The sequence below is a fragment of the Carcharodon carcharias genome, chromosome 8, assembly GCF_017639515.1.
Source record: "Carcharodon carcharias isolate sCarCar2 chromosome 8, sCarCar2.pri, whole genome shotgun sequence".
Lineage (NCBI taxonomy): Eukaryota > Metazoa > Chordata > Chondrichthyes > Lamniformes > Lamnidae > Carcharodon > Carcharodon carcharias.
Window position 1 is genome coordinate 36,557,865 of NC_054474.1, and position 24,559 is coordinate 36,582,423.

At 42.6% G+C, this 24,559-nt stretch overlaps 1 protein-coding gene across 1 annotated transcript in view; it reads left to right on the plus strand.

Moving 5' to 3' along the window:
• The window catches only part of LOC121281424 (solute carrier family 22 member 4-like), a 77,541-nt gene extending 53,619 nt beyond the window's left edge, over positions 1-23,922 (plus strand). The window contains exons 3-5 of the mRNA XM_041194369.1: positions 5,922-6,093; positions 22,136-22,262; positions 23,767-23,922. Of these exons, the coding sequence (XP_041050303.1) occupies positions 5,922-6,093; positions 22,136-22,262; positions 23,767-23,922 (455 nt within the window). The remainder of the gene's footprint in view (positions 1-5,921; positions 6,094-22,135; positions 22,263-23,766) is intronic.
• The last annotated feature ends 637 nt before the right edge of the window (positions 23,923-24,559 follow it).

A 24,559-nucleotide genomic window follows, 5' to 3' on the forward strand; every position in this document is an offset into this window, starting at 1 on the left:
AGGGTTTAGTTTCATTTTTGAGGGGGACAGTAGGTCTCAAGTAGTCTGTATACCTGCATTTCTAATGAGTTTTACGACTCTTGCGGAGAAGTTAAAGCAACCACAAGAGTAGAAAAAACTATGCTGTTGCCTAGCAACAGGGGTCCAGAGAGGGACGGCCGGACACATGCACGCACGCATACACACACACGCACACGCACACACACACGTTGAAAGCAGTTTCAGTTCAGCTGAAAGTAGAGAGAATGGGGCAAAGGGACAATAGCAAGTCCCAAGCTCAAGAAGAAAGCCCCCAAATCCAGGTGAGTGGAACAGGAAAGATCCCAAGAAGACCTTGTAGTCAAAGAAAGGATAGGAACCTGGAAAAGGCCCTGTTAAGTGAAGTTAAGAGTGAGGAGCAGAGGAAGGTTCCATGCTTCAAGTATAAAGGAAGAAAAGCTGCAGGAAGCAGATTTAAAGCAAGAGGCCAGAGGGTCCAAAGAGACAGCTGAAGGTCTATAACTCTTTAGTCTGGGCATGTGGAGCAGTGGTACTGTTGGCATGGCTGAGCATTTAAAAGAAAGTGCATGGAAGGAAGTTTGAATGGATGTGGTGATCCAGGGGAGGGGAACATCAGAAGGAGAGTTTGAAACCCTGGAGGTGGACCCTTGCAGAAGAGAAATGAGAGAAAGCATCAGTCTGGAAGAAGATTCCAAAGCGAGTTCTTGGAGAGTGGAGATTAGAAACCCTTGTGTGAAAGACGGAGTTCAATGAGACTGGTTAAATTACGGTGTAACAAGTATTTGGGGGGAATTGATGAGTGATCCATAGCATCTGTTTGGAGTGGCATCTGTCATTTGGTTTCAGAGTGTAGAGTGCCTGACCACAGGTTGTCAACTGGTTTACATGGACTGTGTACTGACTGTGAACATTAAAGTATAGGACAGTTTTTATAACTTATGTTATCCTTACAAATTAGTATATATCTGCAAAAGTATAATTGTAGGTGAAGGAGTATTGTAATATAGTTCATGGCCAGAATTTTCCCATTGGCATGCGGGGGCAGGCCCTGCATGCCTGCATGTAAAATGATGCGTGGTGACATTGAGCGAGTGTCCTGATGTCACTGCGTGCTATCTCAATATTTGGGAAGGCAGGCACGTTATAAGTTCAGATACGTGCCCACCATCAATTAACGGGCCAGTTAAGGCCCTTGAGGCAGCAATTGATCTTGATTTTTCCCAGCCCATGTGATCTTCAGGATGTCACACAGGTGCAACAGGCAGGCGGGTAGGAAACATTTGTATAAATCTCATCCACAGGTGGGATAATAGGAGTGAGTGGGATCACGAATGTGGTGTTTGAGGGGCTTAAGTGTGAAAGTTACTTGTACTTGCCTGAGTGAACAGAAAGACTTCAAACCTCATACCAGCCGCTAGGACAGGAGTAAAAGCCTTGGTCAGGACTCCACAGTAGAAATCATTTCTGGGGCCTGCAGCTTTCAGGAAGCCTTCCCTTAGCCTGGGAATAGGAGTTGTGCTCTCCTCTGGAGGCACCTCCTCCGAGAAGGAAGGGAGGGCCAGAATGGGGGGGGGGGGAAGCCAGAATGGTGGGGGGGAGGCCAGGAGTCCACACTTAGCCTCCAGGGGAGCCATCTTTGGGAGGAAAGGCGCAGGCACAAGGGGTGCTGGGCCAAGAGGTAGCCCAAGGTGGAAGGGGCCGCAGAAGATGCCAATATCCTGCTGCCAGGGTTTACAGGTGGCGAAGCAGCTACCTCAAAATGTCTTGAGTTCCAGTGCCAAAGGAGGCTCCTTCTCTCAACAGTCACCTCCATCTGTCAGATGATAGGCCCTGAGATCTCTGCAAACTGCGTGGGTGGGCACCCCGTACCAGTGGCTCTAAAGGTCACAGCTGCCCTCACCTTCTATGTCTCCAGGTGCTGAGGCTCTTCAGTGCTCCAGCCTGGCTGGATGGATGGCTGTTGGGTGACAAGGGTTATCCCCTCAAAAGGTGGCTCATGATGCCTCTCCTCCATCCAAGAACAAAGGCTGAGCAGTGGTACAATAGGGGCCACGCCTCCACAAGGGCTGTGTTGGAGAGAACCATCAGTCTTCTCAAGATGTGCTTCCAATGCCTCGACTGGTCAGGGGGCGCACTGCAGTACCCCCCAGATCGTTTGTCACTGATAGTGGTTGCATGCTGCGTTCTCCAGAATCTAACACTGGAAACGGGCGACACAATGTGTGAGGAAGATGTGGACACAGCTGCTCCGGATGCACACGATGAGTCCAGCAGTGAGTCCGAGGATGATCACGCACAGGGAAATGCTGAGGGGGTAGACGCTGACCCGGGCATACTCCAGGGAGGCAGGGACACGTGGGAGGCTTTAATCCAAAGAACCTTCAGCTAGCATACCACAGATGGACCTTCAACACATGCCAGGGCTGCAGGCTCCACACTCGATACCTGAGTGCGAAAACAGCCTGGATATTAACTAAGGCCCTTGTCAATAAAGGTCAATGTCAAACAACTGACTCAAAACATCATGGCTTTCCGTACACCTGCAGAAGTAAGGGATCACCCTGAGGCATGGCAACGTGTCAAAATTTATTGAGTAAACAAAAGTAAATTCATAAATCAAAACAAAAATGGTGTTGGACATCACACCGAGTCTTCGACTGAGTACTATGGGCCAACATAAAAGCACCCATGGTGTGCATAAGGTGCCTTAAATTTATGCTTATGGGTGCTATGTCTAGGTGCTGTCCCCTCACTGACGCTGGCATCTGAGGCAGCCTGCTCACTGTGCTGTCCTGTTGGCCTCGATGACCTTAGTGGACGCCCTATGGTCCGCGAAGCATTTGGTGGCCCCGCCTGGGAGGGAGTGGCCAGTTCTACAGCTGGCTTCTCCCCAGTCCCCACAGCCTTATCAGATGCCACGGTCACTGGCAGAGGGGTGGAGGAGCTGCTGCCCTCATCCGGAATGCCCTGAGAGGAGCCTGCAGAGTTGACAGGCAGATGCTGCACCGACGTGAGGTCACTTCGGACCTCCCTGCTCACCATAGGTCGAGCTGGGATATTTGCTGCCCAGACCATCTCCCACACTGGCACTGACTAGCTGTGGCCAATGCCGCTGTGAGGGCTTGCAAGTCCGAGCACAACCCCAGAAGAACCTGATTGTACTCCTGAAGGTGCCTCTCCATGAGATTCACCTCTCTCTCCATAGAGGAAGCATGGCACTCAGCCATAAGGCTCAGTGCATCGGTGATGCTCTGCATGGACTCCTTGATAAGCAAGGAGGCGCAAGCACATGGAGCGCAAACACCAGAAGATGGATTGGTGCCCCGCCAACTGGAAGCTCCCTTCCCAGCATGTTAGCACCCTGACTTCGACATGCTTCTCAGTTCCAGCACTCTGCCTAGGTGCAGACCATTGACTTTCAACCTCATTCTATACTCTGGGGGTCAGTGTCACACAGGCTGCAGATGCAGAACACATCCTAGATCAACCCTCTCAGTGTGAACTGGGCATGGGCAATCACTGCTGTCACACCCAGCGAGGGATTCATGCCGTGAGGGATTCAGTGACGTTACTGTACTCAGAGTTGGTGCAGGTGTGGGGCAGGGTGTGGGGGGGTTTGGGAGGAAAGGGTGACAGCTGCGTTAAGTGACTTGAGGCAACATGCTACTCACCCTTCCCGAGCGCAGATCATTGAACCTTTTGTGGCACTGGAGCCATATCCGCTACACCACATCATGGGAGCTAACACTCTCGGCCAGCTCCTCCCCCACACGCTTCGTCAGGCGGGGGGGGGGGGGGGTTTGCGGGTGTCCACCTCCCGTCCCTCGGAAGAAGGACCTCCCACCGCGCTGCCACCTCCTCCAGGAGGGCAGCTAGGCACTCGTCTGAAACGCAAGGGGCACACTGCCTCAACTGGCCTACCCTCCGGCCTGGTCTGCCCCGATGTTCTACCCTCCAGACTTGCGTCACTGCCATCGGCCCTCTGCAGAGCCCTTCGCCCAGCCATTGCAAGCAGCCTTTCCAAGGCTGCCAGGCCTTCCTTTATACAGGCCGCCAGGTCGCCATTGGACCTGGCAGGCTGAGCACGCCCACTGCCACCCACCCACTCCCGCTGTGCACGGGAATCATGATTGGCCCGCCTGCGCAAAATGGTGGTGCGGACCCGATCACGGGCAGTGATCAGATCCGCGATCACCCGCGCCAGCTCCCGCTCAGCCCACCCGACATAGGGAAAATTCTCCCCCATCTTTTCTTGCTTAATAAATGTTTTAATCTTTAGTTAAAAGTTAATCAGCTGACACTTATGACTCTGTTCAGTAGCCACTCTCCATGTATCTAAACAAAAAATAAAAGTTAGGATCTATCAAGCTGGGTTCCCACCTGGGGTCAGGCTTGTCCAGTTGTAACATCAGCTGGGATCGCAACAGAATGAACACAGGGAAAACTCCAGTTCCACAGGCCTGGCTACCTAACAATTGTTAGGATACATAAAAACACGATAACAAATGAGAAGTCAATAGCAGTCAATATGTTGGAGTCAATACTTAAAGTCAAAGGGCCTATGGTGGGCTATGAAATGGACTTTTTTACTGCCTGTGGTCATTATTTTTGTATATAAGATGTGTGTGTTTTCTTAACCTTGGAATAAGCATCCCAATTCAATAATTCTAGCAGAAGATTTTTATGAGTTTCAAAATAAAGAATGCTATTTAGTATCACATATTTTCCATGGATTTTTAAAACACAACTCCAACATTTCACTCACTCATTTCACGCACACTCTCGATTGCACAAAGAGTAGAGACAGATGAAAGTGATGTATGGTTACAATCTATAATTATCTCAGCCTCTTTCATGGCAAGCCCATATTTTACTTAGAAGCAGTTGATATTTTAAAGTTGAAATGGTAAAGTGAAGGATTCTCAGTAAGTTGAAGTTTCTTGTTAACAAATTTCCAGGAGGTTGGTTCTCAGATCAACTTGAAGTTTGAACAGGTTGGAAAGGGTCTTTCTCTCTGTTAGGATCTCTGACTTTCAAGGTATTCTTGTTTATTACCTTGGCAGCTTGGATGACTTACAGCTAGTTTGATGACTTGCAGTGAAATGCTCTGTAGAATCGCTTCTAGCTTATTTAAAAAACAGACAACAAAATGGCTTCCTCATCATGCAACTTCCACAACCTGTAAGTCCTTTTCCTGAATAAATGATGTGTTGATTACACATCCTATGTTGTTGTTTGACACATTGAGAGTTTGAGACAAATAGGGTCTTTGTGTTTGGATGACACATTCAATTTGGCAATACCCTCTTGGATTAGTTTCAGGAAAAGGCATTCATTAAACAACAGTTCGCAATGTTCCTTTTGTTCCCTCCTGAGGCAGTCTCAAGCTATAAAAGGAGTCAGGTGGCCATTGGTCAGCCATCTTTTTCAACCTTTTGAGTTCGGTTTTACAATATAAAGTTTTGACTGAAAATTCATAATATACCAGAGCATGACAGGTAACATTGAAGTAGGTAGGAGTCAGCACAGAGCATCGACGAACAACTTTGTCCAGGCTTGGAAACAGGCGCAACTGTAATGATCTCCAATAATGCCTGTTACAGATTTCCTTTTTGCTTTTAAAACTTTACTTCGTGTTTAATTATTATCCATTGTTTTCTACTTCAAATTTATGCTGCTCAATCATGGCCTCTGGGAAATGCATGTGCTAGGCTGTGGTGACATATCTGCAGTTAGGATCTTTCACACAGCTTGGTCTGTGACTTAGTTTAGAGAGCATTCACCTTCTTTATTGAAAGTTTTTTTTTGAAATGAAGACTAAAGAATCATTTATTTCAGAGTGGCAATAATAGGCAGTGAAATGAAAGTCTAAAATGACTCACAATACTGTTGTCCTTGACCTGATTATTCTCTTCTTACAGGATCAGAACGTCTTGGGAAATCCATTCATGTTCTTTTTGGTGCACTAGGGTTCTACATTTCTTTTGCAATCGGCTACATGGCCCTGCCTTTGGTTGCGTACTTTATACAAAGCTGGCCGGTGTTGCTTTTCATCCTGTCCCTCTCCAGCCTGCTGTACATTCCTTTATGGTGGTAGGTAGGAATTGAAACTTTAACCTGGGTAAGCAACAGGTAAGAACTTTTATTGCTGTTAACTTCTGCCACTGATTCCAACCAAGGTAAAGAAAGTGTGAGTTTTTCTCGAATGAAGATAAGGGTGGCGTTTGGCATTAGCAGTGTAATAAAGAGGTATAGTGATGTCTCCTTGACTGTAATGAGATGATGGACATTCAGGAGGGGTAATTTTTACCTTCAATGCTTAGGAGTAATCGAATGGAACCAATTGCCAGCCCTGTTTTGCCAGACTGAAATCAATGGGTTGAAACTTAAGTGGGTTTTAAAATGGGCCGGTGATTCTAACAGCATGATTTTGAGGTGGAGGGAAATGAAACTGCTATTAGAACTTCAATAAGTTGCTTGATATTTAGAAGACAGAAAGCAGAAGTAACCAATAATATAAATCTATCTATTGGAAAATTCAAAGTTAAAACAAAGGAAATGCAAAAAGCCTGGTTTACAGAGTCAGAAATGACTCTCAACATCAATTGGGTAGGTTCCAAATTGTTAGCAATCCCCACACATCAGGAAGCAGTTTTAGGGTCTTGTTGTGAGGTTCAATATCTGTCTCAGCAATGGGAATATTGGTAGATTGTTCAAAAAGGTTAAACAATGTAAAGATAATTAGCAAACAAAAAAATATAGATATCAATAGCTTATCTAGGGATACCTTGAAGCAGGATTTTGCACCTCATCACAGCAACTGGTTTCAGAGAATCCTGGCCATGTAATGTGGTTCACAGGCTCAATGTGAGAAGTACTCATTGGTGGGAGAAGACCACAAGATGTGAACATTGTGTACCATTGTTGATGTGATAGAAATAATTTGTTTTAAATCACCAACCACAAAATTTGCCTCTATAGTGCCGGTTTTTCATAAGACCATTGAACATAATAATTAGGAGCCGGAGTTTGGCAGACAGCTCCTCGAGCCTACTCCACCATTCAATATGATCATGGCTTATCCTTGGCCTCAACCCCACTTTCATATCTGTACCCTATGTCCATGATTAACTGAGAGACCAAAACACTTTGTATCTCAGCCTTAAATATACCCAGTGTTGGGACATCCACAACTCTCTGGTGTAGAGAATTCCAATGATTCATAACCCTTTGAATGAATTAAAATTCTCCTCAACTCAGTCCAGTATGATTGAAACCTGATTTTGAGACTGTGCATCTCTGTTCTAGATTCCCCAATCAGGGGAAAACCTTTGTGTCAAACCATCAAGCCCCATCAAAATTTTATATGATTCAATGAGATCCTCTCACTCTTCTAAACTCCAGAGAGAATAGGCCTAATTTACTCAACCTCTCCACATAGGACATCCCTCTCAGCCCAGGAACCAATTTGGTGAACCTTCAGTGTACCACCTCCAATACAATATCTCCTTCTTTAAATGTGGTGACCAAAACTACACAAATTATTTGAGATGGTGCTCTCACTAAACCACCACAATAATAAATGTGCATAATGTAGATACCATGTGGCCTTCTCCGATCAATGTGTAATTATCACATTCAGTCTGTGAAACACATAACATAGCCAGGGTGCTCTGAAACCAGCTGATGGAATAAGGCTCAAAATTCTGCTTCAAAGTCGCCCAAGATAAGCTATTGATGGTATCTGTAAAATGGAGCAAGACTTCCTTATTCTTGTACTCCAGTCCAGTTTCACAAAAGGTCCTTATGCAATTTGCGAACATACAAACATACAAGCATATGAATTAGGAGCAGGAGTAGGCCATTCAGCCCTTCAAGCCTGATCCACAATTCAATAAGCTCACGGCTGATCTGACTGTAACCTTAATTCCACATTCTCACGATGACCTTTCACTTGTTTGCTTATCTATCTACTTCTGCCTCTAAAATATTCAAAGACTCTGCTTCCACTGCCTTTTGAGTAAGAGAGTTCAAAGACTCACAACCTTGTGAGAGAAAAAGATTCTCCTCATCTCTCTTAAATGGGCAACTCCTTATTTTAAACAGTGACCCCTAGTTGTAGATTCTCCACAAGAGGAAAGATCCTTTCCACATTCACCCTAACAAGACCTCTCAAGAACTTATATGTTTCAATCAAGTTACCTCTTTGCCTTGTAAATTCCAGCAGATAAAAGCCTAGCCCATCCTAACTTTCCTCATAAGACAACGCATCTATTCCAGGCATTAGTCTAGTGAACCTTCTCTGACTGCTTCCAATGCATTTACACCCTTTCTTAAATAAGGAAACCAATGCTGTACACAGTATTCCAGATGTAGTCTCACCAATGCCCTGTATAACCAAAGCATAACCACCCTACTATTATAGTCAATTCCCCTCGCAATAAACAATAACATTCTATTAGCTTTCTTAATTACCTGCATACTAACTTTTTGTGATTCATGCACTAGGACACCAATACCCCTCTGCATCTTAGAACTCTGCAATTTCTCACCATTTCAATAAGATGCTTATTTTATATTCTTCCTGCCGAAATGGACAATTTCACATTTTCCACCATTACACTCCATTTGCTAGATCTTTGCCTACTCACTTAACCTATCTATACCCCTTTGTAGCCTCCTTATATCCTCTTCACAACTTACTTTTCTACCTAACTTTGTGTCATCAGCAAATTTAGCAAACATACCTTTGGTCCCTTCATCCAAATCATTTGTATAAAATGTAAAAAGTTGAGGCCCAGGCACAACACTCCCTGTGACACAACACTCATTACATCTTGCCAACCAGAAAATGATCCATTTATGCCTGCTCTTGGTTTCCTGTTAGCTAGCCAATCTTCTATCCATGCCAATATGTTACCTACACCATGAGCTATATCATATATTATTTACAGAAATCATTCCAGACATTAAAATCTCTTCATGACAAAACTCTAGAGAATACAGACCTAGTCTCCTCAAACTGTCCTCATAAGACAATCCCAACATCCCAGGGATCAGTCTGATGAACCTTCATTGCACTCCCTCTGTGGAAAAGGTAATATGGTAATTGTGGTTTTATATAATGTGTAGTATACCTTTAAGAAGAATGTTATAAAGGAAGATCACATGTTCTCCTGTAACCAATAAAGGAATAGCATGGGCTACCTCTTTAGCCAGCAGTCTGTAGTTAGCGTCTGAAGTATGAAGATAGGGTTTGATGGGAGAGCACACGAGTAGCTGCTGAGTACGTTGCAAATAAATAGAATGTGTTCCACCTAAGAAGTGTCCTCTGATCAACTACATCTGTAGTACCAACTCGGCCATCCCACACAAGCGTGCAACTGAGATTCACAAGTCTCAACAAAGTGGTGACGAGGATATACCAAGGATAAAACGAGGATAAAGCAAAAACCCAACAAACTTGCGACGTGGATGAAATAAACTGGCAACAAGGAAAAAGTGAGGATAGAAGGAAGATACAACAAACTAGCATCGAGAGCAAAATCACTAAACGGAAGAAGCCGAGAGAAACAAAATCGGGCTTTACCTCGCACAGTAATCATAATTAGAACTTCCAAATCATCGAAGTAATCCCCTCACAGAATGCTGCAATTCAGAAGAATTGATTCTTTCGATCCAGCCACGGATGATTGGTCTCATTGTATTGAATGCCCCACATTCTATTTCCAAGCAAACGCCATCAGGGAGGAAGAGAAGAAGCAGGCGAACCTCTTACCTACATGTTGGAATAAACTATACGGCTTAATTCAAAGTTTGATGGCACACAGTGCCCCAGATTCAATAAATTTTGATGAATTGGTGGACCTAGTAAATGGTCATTACCAGCCAAAGCCCTCAGTAATGATGCAACATTTCAAGTTTAATTCAAGGAATAGAGCCCAGGGGGACAGTTGCTTGTTTTGTGGCAAGTTTGAAACAGTTAACAGAACATTGGGAGCTTGGTACCTCTTTAAACAATATGCTCAGAGATTGTTTAGTGTGCGGTGTGAATGAGGACACGATTCATAAGAGGTTACTGTCCGAAACAAATTTGGATTTTAAGAAGGTGCCAGAGATAGCACCGGCCAAGGGAAGTGCAGTATGGAATTCAAAAGCCGTATAGGGAGCGCAAAATGGCACCATCCTCCACACTGGGCAGGAAGCCCCAGCCAAAAAAGGCACGAAAATGCAAGACTCTGCCGAGAAGTGGGAAACAGTAACTGCTGGCAGAAAAATAAAATGAAATGACTTGGCAGCGAAAATGAGCAATAATTGCAGCAGAGGTGAAAATAAGCATTCTTATAACAATTGGCAGTTTAAAAAAATTAAATGTTTTTATTGTCATAGAAGTGGACACATAATGAGACAGTACAAGGAAAGAATAAGGCAGACTTTCAAACAAAAGAAAAAAAAAACGTGAGACCTACAGGGTAGAAGAGCCTGAAGCAACAAATTCAGATGTGTATTTGTTATTTTATTTGAAGGTTGGAAAGACAGAACCAATAAATGTAACAGTAAAGATAAATGGCAGACCTATTAGAATGGAAGTGAACACAGGAACTTCCGCTACAGTAATTGGTGAACACACCTTCAAATACCTGAATTATGGCGAACATAAATTAAATTTAGAGGAAACTGATGCCAAACTAAAAACATACACTGGCAGAGACATCCAAGGCAAAGGCATAAGCAGAGTTACTGTCCATTATGGAAGTCAATCGGTAAAACTCCATTGATGATGGTAGCAGTTGAGGGGGCAAACCTTCTGGGATGAAACTGGCCAAAGGAGCTTAAGTTAGAATGGGCTGAAATTTTCCAGCTGAGAGCATGTGGGATACCAGAGCTACGACAAAAATACACCTCAGTCTTTGAGGATGAACTTGAGAAGATCCAGCGGCTGCAAGCAAAAATTAATGTGGATCCAGAGGCAACTCCATGATTCATAAAGGCAGGAAAAGGTCAACACCAAACTGGATAGATTAGAGAAATTGGGAGTTATACAACCTATGCAGTTCTCAGAAAGGGCAGTGCCAATAGTCCCCGTAATTAAACCGACCAAAGCATCCAGATTTGTGGAGACTACAAACTAATAAATTGGTTAAGCTGGACAAACACCCCACACCAAAAATCGAAAACCTCTATGCCAAGCTGGCAGGTGGAACCACCAACACGAAGCTTGATGTGAGTCATGCTTATCAACAATTAAAGTTAGGGAAGGCCACCCGGGAATTTGTCACAATTAATACCCACAAGGGGTTGTGACAATATACTCAATTGCATTGTGGTATCTCCTCAACTGGCGCCATCTTCCAAAAAAAAGGGAAAGTTTACTGCAGGTACTGCCCCACTTTGTAGTTTATTTAGATGATGTTTTGGTGACTGGACTCACTGAAAATGAGCATTTGGCAAACTTAGTGGAAGTCTTAAAACATTTTTTGCAAGCTGGAGTACGTTTAAAAAAAGAAAAGTGCACTTTCCAAGCGAGGGAGTTAATCTATTTTGGTCAGCGGGTAAATTCACAGGGCCTCCAGCCAGTTGAGGAAAAGGTGAGAGCCATAAGAGAGACGCCGGTGCCAAAGAACGCCTCAGAGCTCAAATCATTCTTGGGAATTATCAATTATTATGGGCGGTTTTTACCCAATTTGCCTACACAACTGGCACCCCTGAATTATCTGCTCAAGAAGAACCAACGTTGGTCTTAGAAGGCACCCCAAAAAGAAGACTTCATTACGGTGAAACAATTGTCGCACTCATCCAACCTATTAGTACATTATGATCAGAGGAAAGAATTGGTGTTGACACGTGACGCATCCCCCTACAGAGCGGGAGCAGTGCTCTCCCATCAGATGGGTGACGGCACGGAACGGCCTATTGGATATGTGTTAAGAACGCCTACCACAGCAGAAAAGGAATACTCACAGATAGAAAAAGGCTTGTCAATCATCTTTGGTGTCAAGAAATTTCACTACTATGTCAACATTTTACTCTTGTTTCAGACCATAAGCCATTGCTAGGATTGTTCAGCAAAGACAAGGCTATACCACACATAGCCGGCAAGAATACAATGATCCTGGCAGCATACAAATACACTTTTGTACATAGGCCTGGAAATCAAATTGCAAATGCCGTTACTTAGTCACTTGCCTTTACAAGAAGATGATGAAGATGTCCCAGTTCCACAAGAACTTGTGTTTTTGTTAAATTTCTTAGATTCATCATCAGTATGTGCTAGAAAGATCAGATACTGGACAAGTAAGGACCCAGTTATATCTCAAGTACAAGTACAAGTGCTTCCTGGTTTGTCACAAGAACCTGTATCTGATGGAATAACACTGTACTTCAACAGCAGACATGAAATAACCAGCCAGGATGGTATCTTATTGTGCGGAGCACGTGTGATAGTATCTCCAAAGGGAAGAGAGCCATTGATAATCGAACTGCACAACGCACATCCAGGAATTTCCCGAATGAAAACCATAGTACACAGCTATCTACAGTGGCATGGGATGGATGGAGAAATAGAGTTTAGTAAAGAATTGTGAGCAATGTCAGCAATTGCAAAAGTTACCTCCAACAGCTCCGTTACACCCTTGGGAGTGGCCAGGAAGACCATGGTTACAGTTACACATTGACTTTGTGGGACCTTTCATGGGAACAATATTTCGGCTCATTGTTGATGCCCACTCAAAATAGATGGACATATATGAGGTGAAGTCACCAACGTCTTCTGCTACAATTGAGAAGCTGCATCAAGGTTTTGTAATTAATGGACTACCAAAAGTGGTTCTTTCTGGCAACGGCACCACATTTACAAGTGCTGAGTTTCAATGGTTTATCAGCCTCAACGGTATCACTCATGTAAAAACTTCACTGTACCACCCTTCCTCAAATGGACTGGCTGAAATGTTCAAGTCAGGCATGAAAACATTAACTGGCAATTCCTTGGCAACCAAACTAGCACACCTTCTTTTTCATTATAGGACCACCCCTCACACAACAACAGGTGTCACACCTGCAGAATTATTGATGAAACACTGTCTCAGGACAAGATTGAGCCTAATAATGTCGAATTTAGGGGGGAAGGTGGAAAGGAGTCAGGGAAGTCAGAAAACGATACACTATGCCAGTCGTGAGAGGAAATTTACCATGGGAGAGACGGTATATGTGAAGAACTTTGGAGAAGGACCAAATTGGTTACCAGATGAAATAAGTGCGTGACCAGACCTCTACCTTACCACATGAAGGTGGAAGGCCAAGTCGCATGGAGACATGTGGATCATCAAAGGAAGAGAGAAACAAATGACCAAGAAATAATTCCACCAGTGTTTACGATCAGGTCGTTTCCTGTTGAGAGAACTCAACCTAGTACAGATGTATCTGATGTGTCAGATGTACCTGCAAGCGTTGAGGAAACAGAGTTGCAGGTACCTGCCGAAGAACCTGTTATTCAGACAACTCCAGAAAATGAGGTTCCTAACAAAGCATCTGAAGTTGTGGAGCTGAGACGTTCTACACGGCAAAGGAAACTCCCGGAAAGACTGAATTTGTAAATTACTTATCTGTATAAATAATTTATTATTTTGAGAAAATTGTAATTATAAGTGTAAAATGTATTTCCGAGTAAATGGGGAGGGATGTGGTAATTATGGTTTAATGTAATGTGTAGTATATCTTTAAAAAGGATGTTATAAAGGAAGATCACATGACCTTCTGTAACCAATAGTGGAATAGTGCGGGCTACCTCTGTAGCTGATCAACTCTATCTACAGTACCAACTCAGCCATCCCACAACAAGCGGCAACTGGGACTCACAAGTCCCAGCAGATAAGGAGACCAAAATTATCCACAATATTTCAGGGGAAGAATTTTCCCCCCATCGGGCGGGAAGTTGATGGCGAGCATATGCGGGCGCACTTCTGATTGGGGCCCCCGATCGGAGGGGAGGGGTGCCATTTTATATGGTGGGCCAATTAAGGCATTATGCACTCCCTGTGAGGGCAGGGTGGAATGCCTAAAATCAAGAGTGCGCTCTTTCGTGCATGCGCATGAAAGAGCGCACTTATCTCCCTGAGGCTAAGCGCTGCCTCAGGGAGATGGCCTCTACTTTCAAAAATATTAAAAATAGAAAAAGAAAATTCCCTTACATGTCCCCTCATGTGACAATGTCACATGAGCTGGGACGTGTTCATAGTTTCCAAAAAAACTTTATTAAAATGTTTAAATCCCTACATGAAACCTCATCCCGCCTGTGGATGAGGTTTCATGTATTTTCTATTTCCCACCGGGGCTCCTGGCCTGCCCGCCAACCTTAGGGTTGGACGGGCAGGTCCACTGATTACTTTAATTGATCTGTCAATGGCCTCAATTGGCCATTGTCAGGTTGGCGGGTGCGCAGCTGATTTTGCTACGCGCCCGCCTACCTGAAAATTTAAATGGGGTGCGGTGATGTTGGGAGCTCTGCCCAACATCATCGCGCGTCACTTTACGTATCGGCGAGCAGGCCCTGCCCCAGGTTTGGTCTCACCAAGGCTCTATATCATTACAGCAGGACTTCTTTACTCCTGTACTCAAATCCTCTTACAATAATGGCTAACATACCATTTGCCTTCCTAATTGCTTGCTTCATCTGCGTCTTAGCTTTCTGTTACTGATGAAGAAGGACCCCCAGGTCCCTTTGGACATCAGCACTTCCCAGCCTCTCACCATTTAAGAAATACTCTGCATTTCTGTTTTTCCTACCAAAATGGATAACTTCACATTTTTCCACATTATATTCCATCTGCCACTTGACTACTCACTTAGCCTGTCTAAATCTCCTTGAAGCTTCTTTGCATCCTCCTCATAATTCACATTTCCACCTAGTTTTGTGTCATCAGGAAACTTGAAAATATTATATTTGTTCCCCACATGCAAATCATTGATATAATTTGTAAGTAGCTGGAGCCCAAGCACTGATGTTTGTAGTAACCCCACTCATCACAGCCCACCAATCTGAGAATAACACCTGCTAACTCCTATTCTCTCTTTTCTGTTTGTTAATCAATTCTCAATTGATGACAATTTATTACCCCCAATCCCATGCTATCTAATTTTGTTTACTAACCTTATGTATGGGGCCTTTTAAAAGCCTTCTGAAAATCCAAATACACCAAATCCACTGGTCTCCCTTATCTATTTGACGAGTTACATCCTCAAAAAAATCCAACAGGTTTGTCAAACAGGATTTTCCTTTCATAAGGGACTCTTTCATAAGACTCTGCCCAATTTGACCATTATTTATTAAATGTCCAGTTATGACATCCTTTATTATGGACTCTAGCATTTTCCCTACTGCTGATGTCAGGCTAACAGGTCTGTAGCTCCCTATTTTCTCTCTCTCTCCTTCCTTAAATAGTGAGTTTGCATTTGCTGCCTCCCAACCTGCAAGAATCATTCTAGAATATAGAATTTTGGAAGATCATCACCAATGCATTCACTCTCTCGACAGCCACCTCTTTCAACACTCTGAGATGTAGATCATCAGGTCCAGGGAATTTAACAAATACCAGTCCCATCAATATCTCCAGTACTACTTTTTTAGTAATGTTAATTTCTTTCAGTTCCTCGTTCTCTATCATCAGCTACTCAGGCTGCCCTCGCCTGAACTGCTGCTGGATTAGTTGGCCCCTTGTAACAATGGGGTCCTGCATGGATTCCTCCCCACGTTTCCAGGCCCGTCTCTATGATCCTCCATGTGGTTCTGCCTCCTCTGCCTCTGAATCTCCTGGACTTCCTTCTCTATCAGCCTCCTCCTCTTCTTCTTCCTGCCCCTCCTTCTCTGGAGCCTCCCCTTCTCTCTTCCCCCTCAAGCACCACAGCCCTCTACTAAGCCATGTTGTGCAGCATACATCAACCACTTGGGAGACCCTGGCAGGTGAATATTGTAGGGCTCCACTAGAGTGGTCAAGGCATTGAAATCTTATCTATGTCCTGCTTAGTGAGTGTCCAGATGTGCAGTTGGCTCATATTATATTTGCACTGGGCCTCAGTTTGAGGATCTCTTAGTGGGGTTAGAAGCCATTGCTTCAGAGGATAGCCCTTGTCACCCAGAATCTATCTGTATACATGAGGGGTGGAGTAGAAGAGCTGAGGCAGCTTTGACTTGTGGAGTATAAAATAATAGTGGCAGTTTCCTGGGAAGCATCCACAGACGTGCAGGAAGTTCTTCCTATGGTCACAGACCACCTGGACATTAATAGAATGCCATCCCTTCCTACAAATGAGTCTGTCTTTCTGCAGCTGCCTTCATGACAAGATTGGTGCAGCTGATGCCCTGGTCTATGACACCTGGACCTCAGGGAAGCTGGCTACTGATGTAAAAGCCATCGTCCTCCTTGTTTATGAGGCCACATCCAATCCTTGGGAAGCTGATGAAGTCAGCCACCCTTGCAATGAAGGCACCTATATCAGCAAGAATGCAGCAGAGGGCAGCCAACTGAGATATTCCAGAAGGATCAGCAGCAGGGCTCTAAAATGGACCCAAGATGAAGAAGTTGAGGACCACTATGGTAATACACCTTTAAGAAGAACGTTATAATAGAAGATCACATGATCTTATTATCCAATGACCGAGTAGCGTAGGCTACCTTAGTAGTCTGTAGTCAGTAATCTAGAGTAAGAGTCTGTAATACAGTGACAGGTTTTTAGTTGTAAATACACAAGTGTAGCTGCTGGGTTCCTTTGTAAATAAATAGAATGTGTTCTACATAAGAACTGTCTACTAATCTGATATATCCATGGTATCAACTCAGTCATCCCAAAACAAGCATGCAACCCGGATCCGTTAGTCCAATTAAACTAGTGACCAAGGTTCCAACAAACTGGCGACAAGTTGAAAAAAGCAAGAGAAAGCAAGGAAGGATGAAAAAAACATGAAAGAAAAGCGAGGAAGGAAATCAAGTGAACTGAAATCGGGCCATACTCCACATGCTAATTGTGAGTAGAATTTCCATCCTAATCGTCAAAGCAGTCCCCTTGAAGCATGCCGCAGTTTGGAAGAGTTGATCCTTTCAACACAATGGTGGACGATTTATCTCAATATGCTGAATTCCTCACATTCTTTTTCCAAGCTAATGACATTGCAGGAGGGAGAAGAGGCGCGCGATTCTCTTATACACGTGTGGGCGTGAGACTTATGGGTTGATCCAAAATTTAATGGCACCCATTGCCCCAAATTCAAAAAGTTTTGATGATTTAGTGGACCTTATGAAGAATCATTACCAGCCCAAGCCCTCGGTAACAATGCAATGGTTCAAATTTAACTCAAGAAATAGAGCCCTAGGGGAGACAGTTGCTTGTTATGTGGCAAGTCTAAAACAGTTAACAGAATATTGCGAGTTTGGTACATTATAAATGATATGCTTAGAGGTCGTCTGGTGTGTGGTATAAATGAAGATTCAATTCAGAAGAGATTACTGTCTGAAACAAATTTGGCTTTTCAGAAGGCACAGGAAATACCACTGGCCATGGAGAGCTCAGTGAGGGACTCGAAAGCCATGCAGGGAGTGCAAAATGGTGTCATCCTCCACATTGGGTGGGGAACCCCAAACAAAATGGGTTTGAAAATGCACAGCTCTGATGAGAAGTGGGAAGCAGCCATAGCTTTCAGACAAATGAAAAGAAATGACTTTGCAGCAAAAACATGGAATAATGGTAACAGAGATGGAAGCAGACAACCTTGTAATGAATAGAAGTTTGAAAAAATCAATGTTTTTCCTGTCATCGAAACGGATACCTCATGAGATATTGCAAGGATAGAATCAGGCAGACTTTCAATCAAAAGAAAAAACCCCATGAGATTCCTAACATAGAAGAGCCTGAAGTAATAGCTTCTGATATTTATTCATTGCATAATTTAAAGGTAGGAAGAACAAAACCAATCTACGTAACTGTGAGGGTCAATAATAGGCCTTTCAGAATGGAGGTGGATACAGGAGCTTCCTCTATGGTGATAGGTGAGCGTACCTTTAAATACCTTAATCATGGGGAATGTAAATTAAATTTGGAAGAAACAGACGCCAAATTGAAAACTTACACAGGAGAAGACATCAAAATCAAAGGCATAAGCAGGGTTACTGAACAGTATGGAAGCCAATCAGCAAAGCTACCAGTGTTGGTATTGAGAGGCAGAGGACCAAGCCTATTAGGATGAAACTGGCTGAGGGAAATCAACCTTGATTTGTCACAGAGATTTGAAAAGGAAGCTGAAAACCTGCTTGTTTTGGAAAAGGAGCATATAAAGACTCAACAACCTAAAGAAATGCAGGATGTTTCAAGCAAAGGCATGGTAGGACAGCAAGAAGAACTAGGAGAGACCATCCTGAGGCACAGAGTCCAGGCCGAGGTGAACAACCTCCAATAAGAAAGTGAAAATCTGCCAAAAGACTTCAGGCACTACCAGTTTCCCTCCTGTTGAAGTATGCACCTCTGGAAAAGAATGAAGAGAAGTGGAAAGAGTTCTGCACTCCTCTAAGTAAAATGAAGGATGAGTTGGCAGAGAAGACACGACACGGCTTAATTTTCCAGGAGGCAGTACACCAAATCAAAAAAGAGATGGAAGAACTGAAGGAGCAGCTGCATGGAGCCAAAGAGTCTTTGGAAACAAAACCTGTAGAATTTTCCAAGAAACAGACAAATGATGAAATTCTACGAGACTCAACCACTGAGTTCGCTCAAGACAAGCTTACATCTGAGAGCAGTCTGGCTAATATGGAAGTCGAAAAGAAGCCTGAAAATAAAATCAGTGTCAGAAAGAAGAAGAATCATTGAAAGAAGACACAGAAACACAAAAAATACTGTTGATTCTAGCAACGTATGAGTTTACTTTCATCCACAGGCCTGGAAATCAGATTGCAAACGCTGATGCACTTAGTCATTTGCCTTTGAAAGAAAATGATGAGGATATTCCAGTTCCTCAAGAATTCATTTTATTATTGAACGTCTTAGATTCACCACCAGTATGTGCTAGACAGATCAGAGATTGGACAAGTTGAGACCCAATCTTATCCAAAGTACGAGAACAAGTTCTTCATGTTTGGTCACAAGAACAGGAATCTGACTAAATGAAACAGAAGATAGGAGGTAACCAGCCAGGATGGTATCTTATTGTGGGGAGCTAGAATGATTGTTCCTCCAAAAGGATGAAAACTTTTGTTAACTGAATTACATAGTGCACATCCAGGTATTTCCCGAATTAAGACCATAGCACGCCGCTATCTATGGTGGCCTGGAATGGATGGAGAAATAGAGAGCTTAGTGAAAATTTGTATGCAGAATCAGCAAGTGCGAAAGTTAGCTTCAACAGCTCAGTTATACCCTTGGGAGTGGCCAGGAAGACCATGAGTGCAATTGCATATTGACTATGTAGGGCCATTTACGGGAACAGTGTTTCTCCTTATTGTTGATGCTCATTCAAAATAGATGGACATATATGAGGTAAAGTCACCAACATCTTCTGTTGTAATTGACAAGCCACAACAAAGTTTTGCCATCAACGGACTACCATAAGTGGTCATATCAGAAAACGGCACGGCATTTGCAAGTGCTGAGTTTCAACGGTTTATCAGCCTCAATGGTATTATCATGTTAAAAGCTTCACCATACCACCCTTCTTTGAATGGACTGGCTAAGTTAGCAGTTCAAACATTCGAAAATGTTATGAAGAAACTAACTGGAGACTCCATAGCGACCAAGTGAGCACGTTTTCTGTTCCATTATAGGACCACCCCCTCACACGACAACAGGTGTCACACCTGCGGAATTGTTGATGAAATGCCGTCTCAGGACGAGATTGAGCTTAGTAATGCCAAATTTAAGGGAGAAGGTGGAAAGGAGTCAGGGAAGTCAGAATATTGTGCATGATTGGCATAGTCATGACAGAAAGTTTACCATAGGAGAGACAGTATATGTGAAAAACTTTTGTGAAGGACCTAAGCGGTTATCAAGTGAAATAAGTGAAGTCACTGGACCTCTTTCTTACCATGTGAAAGTAGAAGACCAAGTCATACAGAGACATATAAATCATATAAGGAGGAGAGAAACAAAATATCAGAGAACGATCCCTCCAGTGTTCACGACTGCATCAACATCTCCTGTTTGAAGGATCGGCTGTACCTGCAAGAGTTGAGGAAAGAGATTTGCAGGTGCCCACCGAAGAACTTGTTGTTCGAACAACACCAGAAAAGCAGATCACTGACAAAAATACCTGAAGCTGTAGAGCTGAGACATTCTACACGCATAAGGAAATCCTCAGAAAGACCAAATTTGTAAATTACTTATCTATGTAAATAATTTGATATTGTGAGGAAAATTGTAATTGTAATTGAGTAAAGTGAGAGGAATGGTGGTAATCTGATATGTAATATACCTTTAAGAAGAATGTTATAACAGAAGGTCACATGATCTTATTATCCAATGACCGAGTAGCATGGGCTACCTTAGTAGGCTGTAGTTAGTAGTCAGTAGTTTATAGTCTAGAGTAAGAGTCTGTAATGTAGACACAGGGTTTTTGTTGCAAGTACATAAGTGTAGCTGCTGAGTTACTTTGTAAATAAATAAAATATATTCTACATAAGAACTGTCTACTGAAGAAGAGGCATACGGACTTGAAACATTAATTCTGTTTCTCTCTCCACAGATGCTGCCAGACCTGCTGCATTTTTCCAGCATTTTCTATTTTAGTTTCAGATTTCCAGCATCCACAGTATTTTGCTTTTATTTTGCTTTAACCTTCTTGCTCTCAAACTCTATGCCACTATTAATAAAGCCTACGATACAAATGCTTTATTAACTGCTTTCTCAACCTGTCCTGCCACCTTTCATAGCTTATGCCCAGGTCCTCTTCTCCTGCCACCCCCTTTAGAGTTGTACCCTTTATTTTATATTGTCTCCCCATGTTCTTCCTACCGAAATGTACCACCTCACATTTCTCTGCATTGAACTTCATTTGCCACCTATCTGCCCATTTCACTAACATGTCTATGTCCTTTTGAAGTTCTACGCTGTACACCTTTACAATTACAATTATGATTTTCTCAATATATCATTATTTATATAGATAAGTAATTTACAAATTCAGTCTTTCTGGGGATTTCCTTACATGTGCAGAATGTCTCAGCTCTACAGCTTCAGGTATTTTGCCAGTGACCTGCTTTTTTGATGTTGTTCGAACAACAGGTTCTTCGGTGGGCACATGCAAATCTGTTTCCTCAACTCTTGCAGGTACAGCCGGTCCTTCAAACATTAGTTAGACATTAGCTGGAGTACTGTGTACAGCATTGCATTTTAGGAAGGATGTGAAGGCATTGGACAGAGTGCAGAAAAGATTCACAGGAATGGTTCCAGGGATGAGAAACTCCACTTATGGCAATGGATTGGAGAAGTTGGGACTCTTTTCCTTGAAGAAAAGAAGGCTGAGAGGAGATTTGAAAAAGTACTCAAAATCATGGGGGGTCTGGACAGAGTAGATAGGAGAAACCTTTCTCATTGATGGAAGGATCGAGTACCAGAGGGCACAGATTTAAGGTAAGTGGTAAAATAAGCAAAAGCAGTATGAGAAAAAACTTTTTCACACAGCGACTGGTTCAGGTTTGGAATGCACTGCCTGAGGAAGGTTCAATCAAGGCAATCAAGAGGGAATTAGAAGATCGTTTGAAAAGAAACAATGTGCAAGCTGCTGGGGAAAAGGCAGGAGAATGGCACTAGGTGAAATGTTCATTCAGAGAGCTGGTGCAAATATGATGAGCCGAATGGCTTCCTTCTGCACTGTAACAATTCTGTGATTCTGTGAAGTATTCCAGGATCTGGGTCAGAGTGCAGAGGGAAGCTTGCAGGCTGGTAACAAGAAAAAATTCAGATTAAAAGAATGAAAATCCACTGTGTTGTGTCAGAGACAGGCAATCCTGACCCTGGATTTTGTTTCCAGGTGATGCTTAATAAAATGGGGCAATAATGATAAAAAAATCTACCCCAGTTTCTTCTTTCCCTTTAGATCTCAATACACTAAAGGCCATATCAGGGTGCAAATTTATTTAACATAAAGTACTTTTAATCCCAGGTTTATTCCTGAATCTTCATGCTGGCTGCTGATAAAGGGAAGGGTACAGGAGACTGCAGCAATACTCCGACACGTTGTAAAGAAAAATGGTGTCACTCCACCAGCGGTGTCCTTCAATGATCTTGAGGTATTGACAGCAATACTGCATTTGTTTCCTGTGCGGTTGTTCAACCCTTTAATATTGGCCTACTCCCTAATTGTCAATTTTCTCATCATCCTTCTTTCTGAAGGTGTTAACATTTTGCTATGTTACAGTTCCATGGGGGTCAGTCACCTCCTTTGTCCAAATGGCTATTATTTTTTATATATGAGCCTAGATAGTGAGCGCCATCACATTATTTAGTCATTAAGGATCTCAAAACCCAAATCCGACTTCACCCAAAAACAAATTTATCATGTAGCAATTAAGCATTGTAGAAAGGTTTAGGTTTAATCATTATTTACAATTAGTTTGCAGCTTAGTTATGTGTAATGATCAAGTAAGCAAAGTGCATTAATCAATTAATCCAATATGATATTCTGTTTAACTGTAGTCAGTGTAGGACACTAATACATCACATGACTAGCTCTGTTTGCAGTCACATCCCCACTTGACAAAGTGACTGACCCCAATGGAACTGTAACATAACAAAATGTTTACACAGAAAACTTGGCTCCAAGCCATGTAATGTGTTTTAATGGCCTAATTACAGAGCAAATGCTGCAAAATCGTCAAGGTTGAGCAGTCCGAGCCTGGAACCATGATACTTACTGGCAATTTAAAAATATCAATGATACTCATACCTATGACTCAGAGGGAAGTTAGAAAGGCCCATTGTTTAAAGAAAGCAACTGTGAAACATTCATTCTTATGTCCTAAATTAGTGTAGTTTTTAACTTGTAATGCTTTAAAGGAGCAACAATCACTTTGCTTTACAATATGTAACCATCTGTAAGCTTAGTTAAGTTCTGTAATCAGTTTTTTGGAACTATATAGTTCTCTTGATTCTTGTTACTGGGAAACATGTACTAATTGAATGTGATGTTACAAGTGTATCTTGCTACCTTAACTTTAACACACCATCATCTTTAAGCACTGATTTTATATATTTTAACGTAGATCTTATTGAAGTTGTAACTTTGTAATTTCTATAAGGCTATGCAACATTTGTACTGTTTTACTATTTTTAATTAACTTGTGCCAAGTACCAGCAGTCACTTTAGAATTCCACACCAGCAAGCAGTATTTGATATATATTGACATACTGATTGGTGCCTGCCTTAATGACAACTCTACTGGATATCTAAACATCAATTAAACATTTGCAAAGATGAGTCAAAATGTTAATCATTAGAGCTTGACACCACATGCTCTCATATCTCAAATAAGCAGACAAAGGGGCACCCCACAATCTCAGTGACAGCCATAAAATTTGATGAAATAACAGAAAACCTATAATGAGGGTACGGTCCCGCAAGTAACTGGCACATTAGAGAACCAGTAAAGACAACAGGAAATAGCATCAATAGATGACTATCACCCTCGAGAACCTAATCAGAAACTGATCATGCAACACCTAAAGCAATCAGGGACTGATCATATGCTCCCTGAGCCAATCAGAATTCAGGAACATGACTGATAACGCACATAGGTTGTGGTTTGGAAAGAATTAAAAAGCACCAGTTTTGAGCTTCCAAGCATGCTGAATTTGAAAACTGAAGGCAAGAGACTGCTTACCAACTGGGAGCAGAAGACAACAGAACTGACCGAGAGAGAAGACCATGAGGCACCTTGTGCCCTAGGTTGAATGGGGAAGCAAGAACCATATTGAGCCAGTAAAGTCACTGCACTGCTTAAGGATTACTTCTCTTGCTTAATAAACATTTCCTCAGTTACATCACTAGATTGTTTTCTTTTGCTTGAATGATTAAAGTCTCAAAAGAACAAGCTAATGTTGAGTGAGTGCAGACTCACACATTTGGAAGTTAAAAACCCTCAAAAAGCTTACGTCGTGAAAGCTCGGACTGATTTGTTTTTTCTTCCATGGGGTCTTAGGATAACTTTAGTGCCATCGGCTGCACAAACGAGAGATCAAACATGATTTGTTTGGTTCATTTCCATAGTACATTCTGCATTGACTCATTGAGCCATTTTACAATCCTTTTCTCATGGGGCTGAATGTCTTGACCCAACTGCCACCGTCTCATCACAGTCCATGGGAGCAAACTTTTATGCCTTAATTTCTCACTGGATAAAATCATTGAACCAATGGGAAATCTTTTCTTAATTTATAAGGATTTACTGATGAGGCCACATTTGCGCTGTTCCATCAGTTCATAAAGACATGCATTGTATTGAAGTGCTCCCAGATGATGTCTAGATTCTTTGTTTACACTATGCTTTCCTCCTACTTCTTGCAATTTTCTTGTGGCTTTTTCCCCAAT